Source organism: Cicer arietinum, chromosome 7 (genome assembly GCF_000331145.2).
Source record: "Cicer arietinum cultivar CDC Frontier isolate Library 1 chromosome 7, Cicar.CDCFrontier_v2.0, whole genome shotgun sequence".
In the NCBI taxonomy this organism is placed as follows: domain Eukaryota; kingdom Viridiplantae; phylum Streptophyta; class Magnoliopsida; order Fabales; family Fabaceae; genus Cicer; species Cicer arietinum.
The window spans coordinates 45,417,422-45,441,323 of NC_021166.2; the positions used below are offsets into that span (position 1 = coordinate 45,417,422).

Below are 23,902 nucleotides of genomic sequence, written 5' to 3' on the forward strand. Positions count from 1 at the left end.
AAACAATTATCCTATATAATAAGTTATCATACGAATTTTACAACATATTTTAAAAATTAAATTAAATGATTGTGATAAACATGATTTTCCTTCATTTTAATTTTCCTAATCATATTCAATTATTACGAATCAATAAAGTAATATTATAAGATAGCTATATTTATAATACATAAAATATTACTTATAAAATTATAAAATTATTTTACAATTATTTATCATAAATTTATAATTTATAAATTACTTTACAATTTGATAATAATTTATAATTTATATTATTATCAAATTATTTTATAAGTTATTTTATAATAAATTTATAAATTATTTTATAATATTATTAGTCATTTACCAATGGTAATAATTTATATTTTTAAAGAAAAATCAGGTTTATCACAAACATCTAATCACTCATAATTGACATAAATACTCATTATCTAATCCTCCTTTCATGAACAATTATATTATTCCATAGTAATGATTTTATACGTTAAAAATTTAATTACTCATTAAAGTCAATCCATTTATAGTTACTTTCAATTTATGTCAATCTATCTTTGTAGTAATATTTTATAAAATAAAAATATATATTCTATTTGATAGAAAATACATAAAGTCATTAAAAATAATCATAAAATACGAATATATAAAAAATTATTAAAAAAATTATTTCCAATTATTAAAATCTATTATCTATTATATATATTTAAAATAGACTTCCGATGCCATAACAACTTTTTTTTTTTACCCACTCTTGATGAAATATATTCAATAATTTTTTTTATAACAACTTCTCATGCTCGCAATTAAAACATCATACTAATAAAACAAATAAATTTAGCTACGCTACAATATAATTCAACATTAACATTTTTTACATCTTATTTTTGGGTTTGTATTTTACATTTTATTTCATCAAATAATTACAAGTACCATTATATGTTGAAAAATAAATTAATAATCAAAGTACAATGAGTCAAACAATTATCCTATATAATAAGTTATCATAGGAATTTTACAAAATATTTTAAAAATTAAATTAGATGATTGTGATAAACCTGATTTTTCTTCATTTTAATTTTCCTAATCATATTCAATAATTATAAATATTATAAGATAACTATATTTATAATACATAAAATATTACTTATAAAATTTATAAAATTAATTAATTAATATCCGCGTAGCGCGCGGGCCATAATCTAGTTATTATTATTTTAAATAAAAACCTTTATTTGAAACGTTTATATTTCTGCTTGAAAAATTCTGACTTCTTACAACCATACCTACTCACCATGTACAAGTAGGCCAATCAAGCATGTCATTATGTGATTAATCAAACTGAGTTCGACAATTTTTGACTCCATGTTTTTTTTATGCATATTTTGTCCTCATTTTTTCTTGGCCGTCACGGCTACATTCATTATTTTTCTTCCAAGACAAGAGTCTAAAAAAGAAAATGAATTAAAGATTTAGTCTAGCCGTAAAAAGAATTTTTAATAATTCTTATTGTTTTTAGTTGTTGATCTTTCAAGAGAGTTAGTTAAAATTTATTGTTGATAAAAATAAAATAAAATAAATTAAAAGTATATTAGTAATAAAAATAACTAATATAGTTCAAAATTTAAAGAATTTAATATAAAAAGGGACAATTTTTCTTTTCAAATAATATTTAGTTTTGAAAAATAGAAAACAATATTAAAATTGATTAATTGGTCTTAAAAAATTTTACATGACAACAATTTGTAACACAAGAAACAGAGAGATGAAAACTATAAGAAATGAGAATGCATAAAAATATTGTGTTAGAAAAAAGAAATTCCTACCAAATTTTTTTAAAAAAGTTTAACAAAATCAAGCGGAAGTCCATTAAAATCCGATTGGTTTTCCACAAAAAATTTATAAGTGGTAAAAAATCTTAATTAAAGATTATTAAATTTCTACGTCTTCTAAAAGGTCTAAATTATTCTTATTGAATGCTCTGAGATTTGTTTTAGTTATATTAAAATTTTGATTGAATATCTAGTAACTTTTCATTACAAAAGAGTTTTTTTAAATTTTAATTTAATACTAGTACACCTTTGAGATAGAATAATTTGATAAAAAAATATGTACACGTAAAATATTTTTGAAATTAAAATATAAATAACTTACATGTCATTTCCGTTATCTGACATTTCAAAAATAGAAAATCAGTCAAATTTATATTAAACTTAATCGAAAAACTAGTATGTCCCTTTTATACATTTATTAGGAATTAATTTAGATATCTTATTTTTTAAAGACTAAAATAACTTGCAACCCCAATGTCTAAAATTTACCACTTATGGGTTGTGACACATTATCTTGCTAAAACATAACATGTGAGAATTGACCTTTTGTAGTTCATTCTCAATTATTTGAGTTCCAAGAGTTTCTCAATGAACTCTATAAATATTTGCTCAACCACTTGTTTTTCACTTGGTGTGAAATAAAACACAAACAAAAAAAGTGATAAAAACAAACACTTTCTTTGATATATCTCTTTCTGATTAATCTTTCTGTTTATGTTTCATATAAAGTGATATAGAAAAATAGGTAAGAAGTGAAATTTTGTTACAAGCATGGAGGAAGATCATATGAGAGAGCCATTGTTGGAGAAGCAGTACTTTAAGGATTGCCCTGGTTGTAAAGTGGAACAAGCCAAGGAGCTTAATCAAGGGGTATCCATTACAAATCTTTTGGTTATATGGATGGTGGTGCTATGTTCCAGTAAGGATTGAACTTCATATTTTGTTCAAATAATTCAGGAAAAATTTATTTTTTTCCAGTTTTGTCCTTTGGGACTTTTGGGTATTTTTGAGTGCTAAGTTTGCTAATGCTGCTATTATAAATTCTTAGTACTAGTAGTTGTATACTACACTCTCTGCGGCATTCATTAACTCTGACTATGGATTGGACTTGTTGTATGCTGCAAAGAATTCCAGCTATAATCAGACTTGGATCGTCTACAGCTGCTACTGCTATGTACAGCTGCTATTGCTATGTACCAGTAGCTGTATGTTGACGATCCAATTTCTAGTTTAGGAGTAGCAGCAGCAACTTGATTATGAATTCATTGAATTTTCTTGTTTTCCTTGGCCAATCGGATTCTCTGATGTCTATTTGTTTTGTTGTCATTTTCAGCACTGCCAGCAGCATCTCTCTTTCCATTCCTTTATTTCATGGTGAGTTTATCCATCTACAAAGTTTTACCATATATTTTTAATCTGTTGTCGGACACAGGTCAAATACAATCGATAAAATGTAGATAGAGGTAATAACTCAAATCGTTTCGCAAATACTTCTGATATAATAATATCAACAAAATTGAAAGTTGAAATTAGAAAGAGAGTGTTTTAGATTTTTGTTTGAACATGTGAGAAAAAAGATTAATCTACTGATTCGAGTTTCAGACCTATCACATATTCTATCAACGAGTTTAATTTTTAATTCGTGATTCTATTCCTATTTGACTATATAATTGATCAAACAAGCGTAATCTATGTGAATTCGGTTTCTTTGACTTGATTAAGCATCACAATCATCAATATATTAGAATTAACGATCAAGCGTTGTAAAATTATAATTCAATTAAATTAATTAGAAACCGAAATCAAATTCTGTCAAATGAATTTAATCAATTCTATTGAAATTCAATTTAAGTAATCAGAATATCAATATAATAAAATAAGCATAAATAGAATTATGAAGCGAAATTGACAGTGTAATCTGAATCTCAAGGTGTTGATGAAACTCTGAACTCATGGATTAATCTTATGAAATTAGCCTTCCATGAAATTAAAATGAAAAATGTCTATATCTTTTCTAAATTTGAATCCAAAAAATCCAATGTCTAATAAAGGAAAAAAAAAACTTCCAATATATAGTACTCGATTTTGAGTTTTAAAAACAAGTGACCTGCTATTTAAAATTATTACAAAAGTCTAGATTTCGAAATCTGCAATTTAGGCTCAGTAAAGTTCGACATTGGACTTTTATTCCAACACAAAAGTTGTAGCACCAATTTTTAGCTTTCCAACGCCTGCTCGCATGTGTCAATCCGATATCCAGAGCTCAAGTTATGGCCTACAGAGCGAACAAGAATCAAAATGCAAATAATAAAATTATAATTTAATTTTGACCCAAAGTTTAGAAACAAGCTAACAAATTATTATAAGCTGTAAAGAACTTTTAAAATACCAAAGTAAAAAGCTAGAAACATGTGCCCAAATGTTATGATCATATTTTTCCACACTTAAGCTTTTGCACTCCGAGCAAAGCAATGCTTGCGATTCCAAATATTCTCATGAATGCAAAGTGGTGAGAGAGAAAAAAAGATATTTCTAGCTTAATGCAATCATAAATAGCTTTTTATCACAACCAATGCAAACAAGATGACAAGTTAACTAAAGAATACAATAGAGTCCTCCCAAGATATAAAATTCTCTCAACCACTCAAAGTGTTTGGGCTACTGTTTACACTCAAAGCACATCATGAAAGCTAGCACTACCATAGGGTTGGCTTAAAAATCAAAGAGGATAAATGAATAATGATCAAGAGAGAAAAACAACATTGAGAAGTAATTCAATAAAATATCATTGACTTTTATTCTCACATTCTCTTTGCTCACAACACAACCATTTTCCTCATTTTATCCCTCTTTATATATATATATATATATATATATATATATATAAAGAGAAAAAGAAAAAGAAAGAAAAAAAATATAAATGTATATATATATATATATATATATATATAAACAAACAAGTTGAACATTCCCACACTTATTTAAGGAAAGACTCATTTATCCCCCAAAATTGGGTCAATTTATTGTTTTTAATTTCTAGACTTTTAATGAGCTATATAACAAAGAATGAGAGAATTAGGCTCAAAAGGGCTTAAACAAATGGATAATTGTAGGGTAAGCTTATTTGGCTAGTAGTGTAACAAGAAACAAATGCCTAGATCATTTCAATATATGCATGCGAACAAGAGTCGAGTTAAGTTCTAACGTAACTAGCAATCATGAATGAGATAACACGCAAGAAAGAAAGAAGATGAAAAAAAATGTATTTCATTCATAATAAGGCTCAAAATCTCACAAAAGTTAATGACCTATCACAAACGATACGCAATTTAACATTTCAATTCAACTTATTTTACCAAGAATGCAAAGATACTATCCAATCATACTAGTCCAAACAAACTCATAACATTTATTACCATAAAATCTGATGAAAAAACATGCAGTACAATGCACATTTTTATTTATTTATTTTTAATTTTTAATTTTGTATTTTTGAAGTCCTATAACAAATAAAATCCTAAATAATACCCCTACACTTAAAAATTGTCCTTAATGAAAGTAACAATTATAAAATAAGAGTAAGAAAAGGGAGCTCCTTGTTCAAACTTCAATTTAGGTGGATATTTCCAAGGAGAGTTCTTCTATGGTAGCATCTTTAAGCACAAAGCTCTCATGGAATAGCTTGAGGCGTTGTCCATTTACTTTGAACACTTTGTCGGTGTTTTCACTTTTTATTTCCACTGCACCATGAGGAAAAATATTAGTAACAACAAAAGGGCCAATCCACTTGGATCGAAGTTTCCCAGCCATAATTTTCAAACGGGAGTTGAACAATAAAACTTTTTGGCCAATGGAAAATTCCTTCATAGAAATCATCTTATCATGAAAGTACTTAGTTTTCTCCTTATGGATCCGAGAGTTCTCATAAGCTTCAAGTTTAAGCTCTTCAAGTTGTTGCAATTGAAGCTTTCTCTCTAAATCTACTTTCTCCATCTCAAGGTTACATCTCTTGATCCCCAATAAGCACGGTGCTCTATTTCCAATTGGAGGTGGCATGTCGTACCAAACACAAGTCGATAAAAGGACATCCCTATTGGTGTTTTGTATGTTGTTCTATGAGCCCAAAGAGCTTCTTCAAGTCGGTGTCTTCAATCTTGTTTGCTTGCACCATCTTTTCTAAGATCTATTTGATTTCCTTGTTTGAGATTTCAACTTACCCATTAGTTTGGGGATGATAAGGTGTAGAAACTTTGTGCACAACCCCATACTTTTGAAGCAAAGCGTCCATGGTGCAATTGTAAAAATGAGTGCCTTGATCACTTATGATGGTCCGGGGTATTATGAACCTGCAAAAAATATTTGATCTGATAAAATCTGCAACAACTTTAGAATCATTAGTCCTAGGGGTATTGCTTCCACCCACTTCGAAGCATAATCAACAACTAGTAAAATATAGACAAAACCAAAAGATACAAGAAAAAGGTCCATAAAGTCAATGCCCCATACATCAAATACTTCACATAAAAGCATAGGTTGTTGAGGCATCTCAATCTTAGGGGTGGTTGTTGTTACTGCTATTTGGCATTGTTCACAAGTTTTGCAAGTCTCAAAAGCATCTTTAAACAAAATGGGCCAAAAGAAACCCGAGTCTAATACTTTTCTTGTTGTCTGTCGAGGACCAAAATGTCCCCCAACTTGAGAGGCATTGCAAAAATGAAGAATGGATTAAGCCTCATGGTGGGGAACACATCGCCTAATCACCTGGTCACTATAGAATTTCCACATATATGGATCATCCCACACATAGTATTTGACATCACTTTTAAGTTTGTGTATTTTTGTTTTGGATGCATATGCAGCAAGGACTCCAACAACTAGATAATTAACTAAATCAGCAAACCACAGAGTTACCTCGCGCAACTGTAGCAGTTGCTCATCATGGAAGTCATCTTGAATGGGGATGGGGTCCTCATCCATTTCTATTATGCTCAAATGATCTGTCACCAAATTTCCAGCTTCACTCTTATCTCTAAATCAAATTCTTGGAGTAACAACATCCATCGGATCAATCTCAGTTTTTCTTATGGCTTCTCCAGCAAGAACTTCAAAGTTGCATGATCAATAAAAACAAAACCTTCAAACCTAGAAAATATGATCTAAACTTATCAAGAGCAAAAACAATAGCTAAAAGTTCCTTTTCAATGGTAGTATAATCAGCCTGTGTAAAATCTAAAGTCCTAGAAGCATAATAAATAACATGGGTAGCCCTGCCAACCCTTTGTGCAAGGACAACTCCCACTGGATAGTTAGATGCATTACACATGATTTCAAAAGGGAGGGTCCAATTGGGCTGCTGAATTATGGGAGTAGAGGTCAGTGATGCCTTTAAGCAATCAAGCGCCTTCTTGCATTTGTCATCAAAGGTGAAATTGACATATTTTTGCAACAAATTTGACAACGAAAGAGCTATCTTGCTGAAATCTTTGATAAAACGCCTGTAAAAATCTCCATGGCCAAGAAAAGAACGAAACTCGCGGATGCAAGATGAGTAAGGGAAATTAGAAATCACATTAATCTTGGTAGAATCAACATCCATCCCATTCTTAGAGATCACATGTCCCAAAACTATGTCATCTTCAACCATAAAATGACGTTTTTCATGATTTAGAAGGTTAATTTCAATACATCTATACAAAACTCTATCTAAAATGTTCAAGCATGCATCAAATGAGGAACCATACACAGTAAAATCATCCATGAAAACTTATATACAATTTTCTATCAGCGAAAATATTAATCATGCAACGTTGGAAAGTGTCAGGAGCATTGTATAGGCTAAATGGCATACTCCTATAGGAAAATATGCCGAAAGAGAAAGTGAATGTGGTTTTTTCTTGGTCCTCCGATGCAATATGGATATGAAAAAACCAGAAACATAATCAAGAAAACAATAATGTGACTTACCAGCCAACCGTTCAAGCATCTGATCAATGAATGGTAAAGGAAAATGATCTTTTCTAGTTGTTTGGTTTAGTCTCCTATAATCGATGCATGCCCTCTAGCTGTTCAGTATTCGTGTGGGGATAAGTTCATTATTTTCATTTTTAACCACTGTGAGTCCAGTTTTCTTAGGGATTACTTGCACCAGACTTACCTATTGACTATCAGAGATGGGGGTATATAATGCCTGCTTGCAAGATCTTGGTCACTTCTTTTTTTACAACATCTAGAATTAATGAGTTAAGTTGCCTTTGGGGATGCCTGACGGATTTTACCATATCCTATGCATACACATGGATGGGCTAATACCATGAATATCAGCCAAGGTCCAACCGATTGTCTTCTTGTGTTTTCTGAAAATCTACAACAACTTCTCTTCCTGCTCATCTTCGAGGCTGGCTAAAACAATCACAGGTAACTTGCCACTTTCTTCTAAATATGCATATTTCAAATTTTCAAGAAATGGTTTAAGCACTATAGTCGGTGGCTGCTAAGTGGAGGGTACAACACCAGTGGCCACAACTAAGTCTACAAAATCAATTATGTTAGTAGAAGTATCAATATCAACAAAATGATTAACCTTCTAAGCAACTACGATCTCAGCTCACACAGAGCACAATTGAGTATCTGTACATAATTCACAAGTATAAGTACCACCAAAACAAGACAATGAAGGAAAATCTGTAGCAAACATATCGGGGTAAGTGCCATCAACCAAATTAGTAAGCAATTCAATTTGAAAAATAGAATGCTCTTCCATGGGGGTGTTTCATAGCATCAAAGATGTTAAATTTTACAATGCTATCACCAAATTCCATTAATAGAGTTCCAACATGTACATCAATTTTTGTTCTAGCAGTTTTCAAGAATGGTCTACCTAAGATGATAGGAGCCCTATTGGACTTATTCTCTCCATCTCCCTCCATGTCCAGAATGTAAAATTCTACAGGAAATATCAATTCATTAACTCGAACAAGTATATCCTCCACAAATCTAGCACGGTGAGCATTGCTCATGTTTTCCAATTGAATGGTAACACATGTACTTTGTAAAGGTCCAAGAGCAAGAGACTTAAAAATAGATGTAAGCATAACATTAATGGAAGCTCCTAAATCTAACATAGCATTTTCAAATTGACTATTGCATATGGTACACAAAATGGAAAAAGTTCTTGGATCTTTGCATTTCTGAGGCATGGGCTGAATGAGGGCTGAAGTATTTTGTCTCATATTTTCCCTTTCATTACCTTTTAACCTTCTCTTGTGTGTGCACAACTTATTTAGAAATTTGGCATATCTTGGGATCTGTTTAATTGCTTCAAGGAGGGGAATGTTCATTTCCACCTTCCTAAATGTATCCAAGATCTCCATGTCCTTATCTGCCTCGTCCATTTTCTTAGTCTTCACTACCCTATGAGAAAAAGGAAGTGGTATATTTTGCTAAATATCAACATTTTCATGTATCAAAGTGTCCTCCACAACCTTGTTATTTTTCACAGCAGTTTCAGGTACCTTTGGTATTTCAACAGCTTTCCCAGACCTCAATGTAATTGCACTAACATTGGGAGCATTTGGATTTACGACTGATTGTGCAGGCAATTGGTTTGTCTCCTGAGTCTGTAATTGATTAATTGAAGTGGCTAGCTGACCAATCTTTGTTTCCAAATTCTGACTGGTGGAATCTGTTCTTTGTTGAAATTGGAGATTCTGAACAGCCATTTGTTTAATGAGGTCCTCTAATGAAGGTGCATTGTTTTGTTGTTGTGGAATATTTTGCTACCGCTGCTGCCTAGGTTGCTGTTGTGCGGATGAATTCCCCCACTTAGGTTGGGATGGTTTCTCCAACCAGAATTGTACCTATTAGATGACATATCTGTTGGTATATATGACCTCGTAATAAGCGGAATATATCAAAATGTATCAGTTCTTTATGAAATTAAATCAATTTCATACACACAGCGGAAATTAAATTGTGGCATACAAGATTAGCTAGTTTTATTAGATTGATGTGAGATTAATCAAGATGCATACAAGTCAAATTATCAGATTAAACAATATTACTTATAACAGAATATGTTTAACATGCATCTAATTTTAATCACATATACAGATATATCAAGATAGTAAATCAAAGGAGATAAGGGTTAGAGAAGATTGCACCAAGGATTTATACTAGTTCAGTTGTCCACTTGACAACCTACATCCAGTCCTGCAAATCCAAACGGATTTCAGATTTTCTTCTCCAATAGAAAGAATCAATTACAGATTGTCCAGTTTCCTCCCCGAAACCTATCTATCTTAATGATCTATTTCCTATTGATCACCCTCTGATCCTTGTAGATACTCAGCAACCTATCACAGAATCAAAGTACAACTCTTTCTTGTTGAGCACTCTCACCCAAGAAAGTAGTCACCAGTTTCTAGCTGGATTTTCTCGCTTTGTTTTTGTTTCAAAGAATTATTACAAACATAATACAGAAAGAACAAAAAGTAGTCTTCAATCTTGGTCAAAATGGCTTCTCATAATTCTGAATATCAAAGATTTGTTTATGAGAATCCTTGTCTTTCAAGATCACTTTTCCAGCTATCTTTTTGATTGTTGATAATCCTCTTTTTCAATTTGATCTGAAAAAGTAATCTCATAACCAAGTGTTATTGTGTATCAAGAATATTCAATGTATATTTCAGATTGATATCATTGTTATTATCATTCATGTTATTGAAAGACAGATTGAAGACAGTTTATATAGTTTCTGAAAAACACATTAATCAATCGATTTACCAATCGATTTCGTAAAGTGATAAACCAGTCTAATCGATTTGCCAATCGATTATCGTGTGTCTTGTTTTTCTTGAATCTTGAAACTATATAACCCAATCGATTTACCAATCGATTCTTTAAACAACATTTCTCAGTGATTATGTTAAGACTGATATGAATCGATTTCGTAATCGATTGCAGATGTTATGTTCAAACTGAAACACATATCAATCGATTCCATAATCGATTTATCAAATCTTCATAATCGATTAACAAATACTTAAAATCGATTTGGTCACACGCTCAGAGTTCACTGGGTTTTCAAAAGGTTTTGTCAATCGATTTGCCAATCGATTGAGTTTAAGTCAGTGACTCAGCTATTTTGATACTAATCGACGTGCCAATCGATTTGTATGTATTTGTCTGAAAACGTTCTTACCTGGGATTTGGTTCAATCGATTTCCCAATCGATTTCGACCAAATTTAACTTGATTGAAATATTACAACACCCAATCGATTGTGTTTCAAAAAGTTCTTTCAATCGATTCGCCAATCGATTGTGTTTAAGTCAGTGACTCAGCTATTTTGATACGAATCGACGTGCCAATCGATTTGTATGTATTTGTCTGAAAACGTTCTTACCTGGGATTTGGTTCAATCGCTTTCCCAATCGATTTCGACCAAATTTAACTTGATTGAAATATTACAACATAGATTGTCCAATCGATTTGTATGTCACAGGAAAAGTTATTTTGCAAGTGATTTTTAAGTAATCGATTTGCCAATCGATTACCCTTAAAACTGGGTTTCCACTGTGACTTATCCAATCGATTTCCCAATCGATTTATTTCAATCAGGTTTACTTTGTGAATTGTATAATCGATTTGTCAATCGATTACCCTCAAAACTGGGGTGCCACTGACTTGTGCATTTTCAATTTCTAATTCAGTCAGTCGATTGCCCAATCGATTATACCAACACAAACAGTTGTGTTTCCTTACACCTTTGTTATGAAATCGATTTCCCAATCGATTTGCTTTAGTCAAAAGTCAACTTTTGTTGATTTCTTGTGTTTCAAGCAACCTGTTCCAAGTGTGTAGGATTTGATTGTTGTTCCTGAAATCTTGCTCAATTCAAATATTAGATTTATCATGTATTGTATGAACATTGTTGAATTATTAATTATGTCAAAATTAGGAATCAAAGGATCATTTGTGTATTGTATGAACATTGTTGAATTATTAATTATGTCAAAATTAGGAATCAAAGGATCATTTGTGTATTGTATGAACATTGTTGAATTATTAATTATGTCAAAATTAGGAATCAAAGGATCATTTGTGTATTGTATGAACATTGTTGAATTATTAATTATGTCAAAATTAGGAATCAAAGGATCATTTGTGTATTGTATGAACATTGTTGAATTATTAATTATGTCAAAATTAGGAATCAAAGGATCATTTGTGTATTGTATGAACATTGTTGAATTGTTAATTATGTCAAAATTAGGAATCAAAGGATCATTTGTGTATTGTATGAACATTGTTGAATTGTTAATTATGTCAAAATTAGGAATCAAAGGATCATTTGTGTATTGTATGAACATTGTTGAATTATTAATTATGTCAAAATTAGGAATCAAAGGATCAAAATCCAACAATCTCCCCCTTTTTGGCATAATTGACAATTCATACAAATTGTAACTTGAGCATTTCAAAACAACAAGCATAAATGTATTATAAACAACATTATTACTTGTTATTAAGTAACAGTGCAAAACTATCTATATCATAAGTATCAAAGTAATAACAACATGCAGACAAACATCAACAATGCAACTGTCAAGTTATAATATTTCTCCCCCTTTGTCATTTAAGTCAAAAAGGTAGAAACAATTTCTCCCCCTATGTTAAAGAACATATGCATTGGGTTTGAAACATATAACACAGTGCATCAATCAATGAAGTTTATATGTCTAAAGGCAAAATCAATCAATGCAATTAATGAGCAACTTAGATGATTAAGCCAAAAAGATATAGCATTTATAAAAATTCATCATACATCACAGAATTTAAACAAGTCAAAGCAAAACAGTATGAAACCTAAGGGTCCTAAACACCTAGTGGGGGCTGGTCCTCACTATCATCTAAGGGAGAGGTTGAGACCGCTGTATTAACCTCAGCAGGTGTCTCCTCACCGTGAGTCTCAGGGTTAACTAGGGGGTTTGGGTTAGGTTCATCCGTAGCTTGTCGACCAATCTCTGCGACGTCTTCAAATGACAGTTTGATGCCGAGGTGTGCCTGAATCTCATCCACATTTTGAACAACTGAGTTCAAGGAGGCTTGCATAGTCCTTAAACTTGCTTCTACTCTGGACTGAAATTCCAACACTTTGGCATTGTGTGCCATCTGAGCTTCAATGAATTCCAAAATTCTGTTCACAAAATCAGGAGTAGCAGATTCAGTAACTGGTGGAGGCTGAGACTGAGGTTGAGGTTGGGGCTGGACAGGGTCAATAGCTGCTTGAGGTCTTATCCATTTACCATGTAAGCGCTTCAGTTGCATCTGATTCACTATCGATTCACCAAACACCAATGTCGTTTTAGCAGATTCCTCATTTCCAAATGAGACCTTGAAGTGTTTGAGAATTTTAGTTATCAACTGTGGATAAGGCAACATCAGCTTGCTTTGAGATGCCTCTAACATGTGCCTTAGCACAATCCAACACCAGCTCATCCTTAACTCTTTGGATAAGCCCCACAACAGTATGATGTCCAACTTCTGGACTACTGCGTGATTTCCCAATCGTGGAACCAGCATACGCGTCAAAGCATACATCAACATCCTCTGTTGAACCTTCATCTGACCAATGGGCAGTGAAATCGATTCAACAAACTCATCGACCATCAGGTCTTTAACTGCGGTATGCCTATCAAGGGTTTCTTCCCAACCTTCATCGGCAGTGTCGGCTTCTGTGCTGCCATCAATAGATTTGCCGTAGAAAGGCAATCCAGATAAAGTTGAGAAATCATCAAAAGTCATTGTAATTCTTTTTCCCTTAACTGAAGCAGTAAAACCTTCTTCAGTCATCTTGAATGTAGAATAAAACTCCCTGATCAGCCTTGGATAGCTGTCGAGTCTAGAAGACAGAAAACCTTCCAATCCATGAAACCTGTGGTGGTTCTGAAAAGTAAATTCCACAACATCAAAATATTCAAAATCCATGGTTCTAGCTTCATGAATTTTCCTTTTGGCGAAGTCTGTAGACAAAGATGGTTGTACCTCCTTTTCCTTAGGTGCAGAGACCTTCTTAGGAGGTGGAGAAGAAGTAGGCTGCTTCTTCCTTTTCTGAGTAATTACTTTCATGGCATCAGCCATGAGCTTTTCAGTAGGAGGCTCTTTGCGTTTCTTCGACTTTTCTTGGATTGGGGCAGGAGCTTTTCCTTTATCTTTTGCAAGTATTTTGTGAGTTGGGATGGGTACTCTTTTTGTCAAAGTTGGAGGTGGTGATGGTGTTTCACTGGTGGAAGAGGATGACGGAGATGGAGTGCGTGCTTGAGTTTATTTTACACGGGCCATATCAACAATGTTGTGTAGATTCGAAGTAGGAGGAGTGTAGAATGCAGATTCAAACAAATGCAGAGACAGAAGAATGAAGAACACAAGAGAAAAGCTGAGAAAATCTGGAAAACAAAGTGCAGAAATCGATTTAGAACTGTTCCTTTTATACTCTTGACCTAGTAAATCGATTTCCCAATCGATTAGGTTACCGTTGCTGGGAATCCTCAATCGATTGAGTAATGATGAAGTGCCAACGGCTAGTAAATCTGAGTAACGGTCATATTTCAAATCGATGTTCAAATCGAATTCATGTTTTACTTAATCGATTCCCAAATCGATTGTCTTAAGGTTGAACACTTAGCTAATCGATTTCCAAATCGATGCTCGTGAAGGTTTAAAAAAAAATTTCTGAAATTTTGAATCCTGGGCTAACGTAATCGATTCCCAAATCGATTTTGTAAACCTTTTACCATGCTGGTAATCGATTTCCAAATCGATGTAACTGGAAAACATTACTGAAAAGTACCAGAATCATCAAAAACTTACACTTCACTAGGATCAATGATCCCTAGTTTCATCCTTATGTTCAAAAAACTTTCTTTTGGCAATGCTTTTGTGAAGATATCAGCTAATTGTTCTGTAGTGTTCACATACTCAAGTTTGATAACTCCATTCTTCAATGTGTTTTGTCCTTGAGTGCATTACTGGGTTCTTGGTTATGCTGATAGCACTTGTGTTATCACACATGATCGGCACTGTTCCCAAATCGACACCGAAGTCCATTAAATGCTGTTTCATCCACAAGATTTGAGCACAACAGCTCCCAGCTGCTATGTATTCAGCTTCTGCAGTAGACAATGCAATACTTGTTTGCTTCTTACTGAACCAAGACACTAGAGAATTACCAAGCAAATGACATGTTCCTGAAGTACTCTTTCTGTCAAGTTTACAACCAGCAAAGTCTGAGTCTGAATAACCAACCAAAGTACATGTTGAACCTTTTGGATACCACAAACCAAGACTTTTAGTACCTACCAAGTATCTGAAAATTCTCTTTACTGCACTGAGGTGAGATTCCTTCGGATTCGATTGATACCTTGCACACATACAAACACTGAACATAATATCTGGTCGGCTTGCTGTAAGGTAGAGCAGAGATCCAATCATACCACGAAATCTAGTGACATCTACAGGCTTACCCTTCTCATCTCGGTCTAAGAAATTTCCTTGACTCATGGGTGTATCAATGGACTTAAGTTTATCAAAGTTAAATTTCTTTATCAAATCAGAACAATATTTGGATTGACTAATGAAAATGCCTTGCTTGCTTTGGTTAATTTGAAATCCCAAGAAATATGACAGTTCACCCATCATTGACATTTCAAATTTACCTTTCATTAAATTTTCAAATTCTTTGCAAAGTTTATCATTTGTTGATCCAAATATTATGTCATCAACATAAATTTGGACCAGCAAGATGTCATTTTCAGTAGTTTTTGTAAAGAGTGTCTTATCAACATTTCCTCTAGAAAAATTTTGTTGAATGAGGAAAGTGCTGAGTTTCTCATACCAAGCTCTTGGAGCTTGTTTCAACCCATAGAGGGCCTTTGAGAGTTTATACACATGGTTAGGAAAATCTGGATTTTCAAAACCTGGTGTTTGACTCACAAAAACTTCCTCTTGGAGGTCTCCATTGAGAAAGGCACTCTTCACATCCATTTGATATAGATTGAAGTCCATGATACATGCATAAGCCAATAAAATTCTTATGGCTTCTAGTCTAGCTACTGGGGCATAGGTCTCATCAAAGTCTATTCCCTCCTCTTGACTATAACCCTTTGCAACTAATCTGGCTTTATTCCTAGTTATCACACCATTCTCATCTAACTTATTTCTGAACACCCACCTAGTTCCTATAACATGCTTACCCTCTGGCCTAGGTACCAAGTTCCACACCTTGTTTCTCTCAAACTGGTTTAACTCCTCTTGCATAGCAAGTATCCACTCACTATCTAAAAGGGCTTCCTTAATGTTCTTAGGTTCAATCTGAGATACAAAGGCTGTAAAGTTACAAAACTGACTAAGGCTTCTCCTAGTTGCAACACCTTTAGAGATATCGCCTATAATGTTGTCTAAAGGGTGGTTTCGGTTGAACTTCCATTCCTTAGGCAACTCACAGGTTTCTATAGGTTCTACAGGGTCTGCACTAGTTGGAGGGTCAGCTATAGGTTGTTCTAGTGGTTCAGATTCTACAACATCGTCCAAAATTTCAATAACCTTAGAAGGAGTTTTGTTCAAGTTTTCTGTAAAAGATTCATCAAACTTTACATGAACTGACTCTTCTATGGTTTTTGTTCTTTTGTTGTAGATTCTATAGGCCTTACTAGTTTGGGAATATCCTAAAAAGATACCTTCATCTGCCTTAGGGTCAAACTTTCCTAGGTGTTCTTTGCCATTGTTCAAAACAAAGCACTTACAACCAAAGATTCTAAAGTAGGACAGGTTTGGTTTTCTACCCTTGTAAAGCTCATAGGGTGTTTTCCTAAGCAGGGGCCTAATGAGAACTCTATTCACAACATGGGTGGCTGTACTAATTGCATCTGCCCAAAAGTACTTAGGTAGGTTGGAGTCCTTAAGCATGGTCCTAGCTAACTCTTCTAGGGATCTATTTTTCCTCTCCACTACCCCATTCTGCTGTGGTGTCCTAGGGGCTGAATAGATGTGGTTGATTCCATTTGATTCACAATAATTTTGAAAAAGATCATTTTGGAATTCACCTCCATGATCACTTTTTATTGAAACAATTTTCAAATCATTCTCATTTTGTACTAAAGCAGCAAACTTTTTGAAAACAGAGAATGTATCACTTTTATGAGCTAAAAAGTAAGTCCATGTGAATCTAGAATAATCATCAACCAGCACATATCCATACAGGTTTCCACCTAAACTCTTAACTTGGGCAGGTCCGAAAAGGTCCATGTGAACTAGTTGTAAAACTCTATTTGTTCTAACCAAGTCTATAGAGGGAAATGGAGTCTTAACCAGTTTACTTTTCTCACATGCATCACACAGTCTATCTTTAGAGAACTTCCTATTTGGTAGACCTAAGACTAACTGTTTGCTGACAAGTTTATTCAAATGATTTATGTGTATATGAGCAATTCTTTTATGCCAAAGCCATGTTTCATCTGAGTTGGATAACAAGCAGCATACAGCACTAGGTACAGAATTGAAATCCAACATGTAAATGTTGTTGATTCTGTCCCCAATTAGCTTTATGTGTTTGTCATCTTTATGCTCAATAATGCAAGATTGTGATGAAAAACTTACTTGAAAACCTTTGTCACATAGCTGGCTTATACTCAGTAAGTTGTGCTTTAATCCTTCAACATATAGCACATTTTTGATTACTGCAGTTGATTCATCGCCTACATCACCAATTCCAATGATTTTTCCTCTGTTGTTATCACCATATTTGACAAAGCCTCCTTCCTTTAATGTCAGGTTCAGGAATTTGGATTTGTCACCAGTCATGTGCTTTGAGCATCCGCTATCTAGATACCATGAGTGTTTCGTGGATGTCAAGCACACCTGCAATACAAAATCAGAATTTTGTTTTAGGTCCCCAATTTAAATTGGGTCCTGGTTGGTTAGTGTCAAACACAGATTTCTTTTCTATCCAAACTAGCTTCCATCCTTGATTGGCTAATTTTTTAAATTTGCAATTAGACACAAAATGTCCCTTTCTGCAACAGAAATGACATCTGCCATCAAAGGATGAATGTTTATTTGGTTTAGTAAAGATGTCATACATACTCTTAGCAATAGCAGATTTTTGACCATGTTTGACATTTCTGGTTTGCATATAACCAATACCAGATCTGTTTTTATTTTTTCTTTTGACATGCATATTTGGTGTATATCCTAAACCAGATTTTTCATGAACATGTCTTTGATTGCTAAGTATGACATTTAGCTTATCTTTACTATTTGCAAAATTTAATAAATCAGATTTTAATGATGCAACAGTATTTTCAAGTTCAATGCACTTTGCAGATTTTTCTTGTGAATCCTTTTTCAGTTGTTCACATAAATTTTCAATTTCTTTATGCTCAACATTCATTTGTTCAAGCATTTTCTTTGTGCTTAACAACTGTTTTATGGATTTCACATAGTCATCATGCAGTTCATTGAAAGCTTCTTGTAGCTCATCATATGTTGGATTAGATTGTGAACTAACCTCATTTTCTGATTCTGAATTTGTATCTGCCATGAGACACAAGTTGACTTCTTCTTCATCAGAAGATGCAGAGGATTCATCGTTATCATTCCATGCAATATAAGCTTTTCTGGTTTTGGTGACTGGTTCCTTGCCTTTTGATTTTGTAGCTCTATTCTTGTTTTGCAATTTGTAGCATTCTGACTTTATGTGACCAGTTTTACCACATTCATAGCATGTAATGGTCTTGTTGTCAGTAGTCTTGGAGCTAGATGGTTTTCTGAATTTGTTGTCTTTCTTCTTCAGAAACTTCTTGAATTTCTTGACAAGCAACCCGATTTCCGGCTCTTCAGATTCACTACTGGATTGATCTGAGCAGCTATCTGATTCAGTTTTCGATTGCTGGGCTTGAACCTTCAGGGATAGTCCTTTCTTTTTGCGGCTTTCCATCTCTGATTCGTCCAGTCGATGTAATTCCATTTCGTGTTCTCTTAGTTTACCAAACAAAGTTGCAGTCGTCATCTTTGCTAGATCTTTAGATTCTGCTATGGCTGTTATCTTTGGCTGCCATTCTCTGGTTAGACATCTCATTATTTTTCCAATCTGTTGTTCGTTATCCACTTGCTTTCCCAATGCATGAAGATTATTCACAATGTGTGTGAATCTGGTTTGCAGATCACTGATGGATTCGTCCCTTTTCATGCTGAATAATTCATATTCGTGCATCAGTGTGTTTACGCGAGCTCTCTTCACGTCTGTGGTTCCTTCATGTGTTTCTTGAAGAATGTCCCACATTTCTTTTGCTGACTTGCAGTTTGACACTCTAAAAAATTCTTCTGCACAAAGAGCAGATGTTATAATGTTCTTAGCCTTTGCATTATAACCTACCTTTTTCTTGTCATCATCTGACCAGTCGGCTCTAGGCTTGAGAATCATTGAGTCATTCGTTCCTGCAATCTTGGGAATATATGGACCGTTTTCAACAGCGTCAAGGATGTCTATGCCACTGGCTTCCAAGAAGATTAGCATCCTGTGCTTCCAGTACATATAAGCTGTTCCGTTGAAAGCTGGAGGTCTTGCTAACGATGCGCCTTCTCCCAGAAAATCGTTTGAGGCCATAGTGCTTTTATGAGTATTACCTCTCGAAAAGTTAGGCTCTGAGGCCAATTGTTGGTATATATGACCTCGTAATAAGCGGAATATATCAGAATGTATCAGTTCTTTATGAAATTAAATCAATTTCATACACACAGCGGAAATTAAATTGTGGCATACAAGATTAGCAAGTTTTATTAGATTGATATGAGATTAATCAAGATGCATACAAGTCAAATTATCAGATTAAACAATATTACTTATAACAAAATATGTTTAACATGCATCTAATTTTAATCACATATACAGATATATCAAGATAGTAAATCAAAGGAGATAAGGGTTAGAGAAGATTGCACCAAGGATTTATACTGGTTCAGTTGTCCACTTGACAACCTACATCCAGTCCTGCAAATCCAAACGGATTTCAGATTTTCTTCTCCAATAGAAAGAATCAATTACAGATTGTCCAGTTTCCTCCCCGAAACCTATCTATCTTAATGATCTCTTTCCTATTGATCACCCTCTGATCCTTGTAGATACTCAGCAACCTATCACAGAATCAAAGTACAACTCTTTCTTGTTGAGCACTCTCACCCAAGAAAGTAGTCACCAGTTTCTAGCTGGATTTTCTCGCTTTGTTTTTGTTTCAAAGAATTATTACAAACATAATACAGAAAGAACAAAAAGTAGTCTTCAATCTTGGTCAAAATGGCTTCTCATAATTCTGAATATCAAAGATTTTTTTTAGAGAATCCTTGTCTTTCAAGATCAATTTTCAGCTATCTTTTTGATTGTTGATAATCCTCTTTTTCTATTTGATCTGAAAAAGTAATCTCATAACCAAGTGTTATTGTGTATCAAGAATATTCAATGTATATTTCAGATTGATATCATTGTTGTTCATTCATGTTATTGAAAGACAGATTGAAGACAGTTTATATAGTTTCTGAAAAACACATTAATCAATCGATTTTCCAATCGATTGAGTTTAAGTCAGTGACTCAGCTATTTTGATACGAATCGACGTGCCAATCGATTTGTATGTCACAGGAAAAGTTATTTTGCAAGTGATTTTTAAGTAATCGATTTGCCAATCGATTGAGTTTAAGTCAGTGACTCAGCTATTTTGATACGAATCGACGTGCCAATCGATTTGTATGTCACAGGAAAAGTTATTTTGCAAGTGATTTTTAAGTAATCGATTTGCCAATCGATTGAGTTTAAGTCAGTGACTCAGCTATTTTGATACGAATCGACGTGCCAATCGATTTGTATGTCACAGGAAAAGTTATTTTGCAAGTGATTTTTAAGTAATCGATTTGCCAATCGATTGAGTTTAAGTCAGTGACTCAGCTATTTTGATACGAATCGACGTGCCAATCGATTTGTATGTCACAGGAAAAGTTATTTTGCAAGTGATTTTTAAGTAATCGATTTGCCAATCGATTGAGTTTAAGTCAGTGACTCAGCTATTTTGATACGAATCGACGTGCCAATCGATTTGTATGTCACAGGAAAAGTTATTTTGCAAGTGATTTTTAAGTAATCGATTTGCCAATCGATTGAGTTTAAGTCAGTGACTCAGCTATTTTGATACGAATCGACGTGCCAATCGATTTGTATGTATTTGTCTGAAAACGTTCTTACCTGGGATTTGGTTCAATCGCTTTCCCAATCGATTTGCTTTAGTCAAAAGTCAAATTTTGTTGATTTCTTGTGTTTCAAGCAACCTGTTCCAAGTGTGTAGGATTTGATTGTTGTTCCTGAAATCTTGCTCAATTCAAATATTAGATTTATCATGTATTGTATGAACATTGTTGAATTATTAATTATGTCAAAATTAGGAATCAAAGGATCAAAATCCAACAATATCATAGTTGGCTTGAGGATTGTATATATTTGTTGCATATGCTTGAGGAGTATCATCAATTGAATCTTTTTGCAATGTAGGACATGAATCAGTAGGATGCTCTAGAGAAGTGAAAATACCACAAACCACTGCTTGGGCTTTACCTATTGCTATTTTTTTTTTTACTAAAGACGTAAGCTCATTAAGTTTGCTTTCTAGATTCTTGTGGGAAGAAGCTTGAATTTCATTCACTCCCCTTATCAACACTTCTGAATTGCTTCTAGTTGAAAATTGTTGAGAATTAATGGACATGTTCTCAATCAAAGCTTTTGCTGCTTCTGAGGTCTTATCGACAAGTGCTCTCCGAATAGCAACATCCAAAATGCTTCTATCCATAGGTAGCAAGCCTTCATAAAAATACTAGATGAGCAATTGTTCAGAAATCTGGTGATGAAGACAGTTAGACACTAATTTCTTGAATCTCTCCCAATACTCGTGTAATGATTCCATGTCAATCTGCCTAATGCCACATATTTCTTTTCTGATTGAACCAACTCTTGAGGCAAGGAATAGTTTTTCTAGAATCAACTTTTTCAAATCATTCCAAATTGTAATAGAAGCTGGCTAAAGGTAGTACAACTAGTCCTTGGCAGAATCTTTAAGTGAGAATGGGAAGGCTCTCAACTTGATATGGTCTTTTGTGACTCCTTGAGGCTTTATGGAAGAACTCCTTCAAGTTTTTGTGGGGATCCTCACCTGCAAGACCATTAAACTTTGGAAGAAAGTGTGTTAAACCAGATTTAAGTTCAAATGGTACATTAACTTTAGGATCCTCACCTAGTCATGCATCATGATAATATAACAATGCAATGTAAAACTACAATTATGAACATTCCAACATTGTCTCTATCGCTAAAATTAAAGTGAAAATATAAAACCATATCAAATAAAATAAAATAAAATTAAAAATAGCACAAAAATTACTAAAAATCAAATAAAGATAACGCAAATTTTATTGTGATTATGAAAAATTCAAAAAATTCAAAAAAGGGTCTAAACGAAGGAATTTTTGTGTGAATGTCTGGCGAAATTTTAGGGCAATCCGAGACAATCGTCTGAAAATCGGGTTTTATGACTAGCAATGTGCCTACAAGCTAGCAACAAGCCTATCCGACCTGTAGAGCAACAAAACAAGAAAAAAATAATAATTATTAAGATAGTTAGAAATACTCTAAAATTGGTTAATATTGTTATTAGAGAGACCCCAACAACGGCGCCACTGTGATTCGTTATCGAACACAGGTCAAATACAATTGATAAAATGTAGATAGAGGTAATAATAATAACTCAAGTCGTTTCGCAAGGACTTATGATATCATAATACTAACCAAATTGAAAGTTGAAATTAGAAAGGTTTTTTTTAGATTTTTGTTTGAACAGATGAGAAAAACAATTAATCTACTGATTCGAGTTTCAGACCTATCACATATTCTATCAATGAATTTTATTTCTAATTCGTGATTCTATTCCTATTTGACTATAGAATTGATCAAACAAGCATAATCAACCCTATGTCAATTCGGTTTCTTTGATTGGATTAAGCATCACAATCATCGATATATTACAATTAACGATCAAGCGTCACAAAATTATAATTCAATTAAATTGGAAACCGAAACCAAATTATGTCAAATGAATTTAATTGATCCTATTGAAATTCAATTTAAGCAATCAAAATATAATATAATCAAATAAACAGAAATAGAATCATGAAGCAAAATTGACAGTGTAACCTGAATCTCAATGTGTTGATGAAACTCTGAACTCATAGATTAGTCTTATGATATTAGCCTTCCATGAAATTAAAATAAAAAGTGTTTATATCTTTACTGAATCTGAATCCAAATAATCCAATGTCTAAGAAAGGAAAGAAACTTCCAATATACAGTACTCGATTTTGTGCTTTAAAAACTAGTGGACCACTATTTAAAATTATTATAAAAGTTCAGATTACTAAATATACAATTTAGGCCCAGTAAAGTTCTGCATTTGGCTTTTATTTCAATACAAATGTTGTAGCTCTTATTTTTAGCTTTACAACGCCTGCTCGTATGCGTCAATCCGATATCCAGAGCTCACGTTATGGCCTATAGAGCAAGCAAGGGTCAAAATACAAAATAAAATTATAATTCAATTTTGACTCAAAATTTAGAAACAAGCTAAAAAACTATTCTAAGCTATTAAGAACTTTTAAAATATCAAAATAAAAAGATAGAAACATGTGCCCAAATGCTATGATCAATTTCCTCCTGCCTTAAATGTAAGCATCTTTAAGTCATTAAAAATTGATGTAATTTGAATCAAATAAATATATGAATATTTTTCCACTAAAATTTATTTATATTTAAGGCTAGAGCAAGTACTTTTTGTTGGAACACAATTGATAAAGAATAGAAAAACGGAAAGTGTATTAAATTGGATTGAATTGAATCCTTTTATACAGTTTCTTGTTGTGCAAGAAAAGTGCTCAACTTTACAAAATTATCAAACACTTTGAATAGTTGCACTTCAACTAACTAACTTTCTT

At 33.2% G+C, this 23,902-nt stretch overlaps 1 protein-coding gene across 1 annotated transcript in view; it reads left to right on the top strand.

Annotated features, from left to right (window-relative positions):
* The first annotated feature begins 2,341 nt into the window (after positions 1-2,341).
* The window catches only part of LOC101507396 (protein ZINC INDUCED FACILITATOR-LIKE 1-like), a 31,032-nt gene continuing 9,471 nt past the window's right edge, over positions 2,342-23,902 (top strand). The window contains exons 1-2 of the mRNA XM_073363701.1: positions 2,342-2,745; positions 3,160-3,200. Of these exons, the coding sequence (XP_073219802.1) occupies positions 2,598-2,745; positions 3,160-3,200 (189 nt within the window). The 5' untranslated portion in view covers positions 2,342-2,597. The remainder of the gene's footprint in view (positions 2,746-3,159; positions 3,201-23,902) is intronic.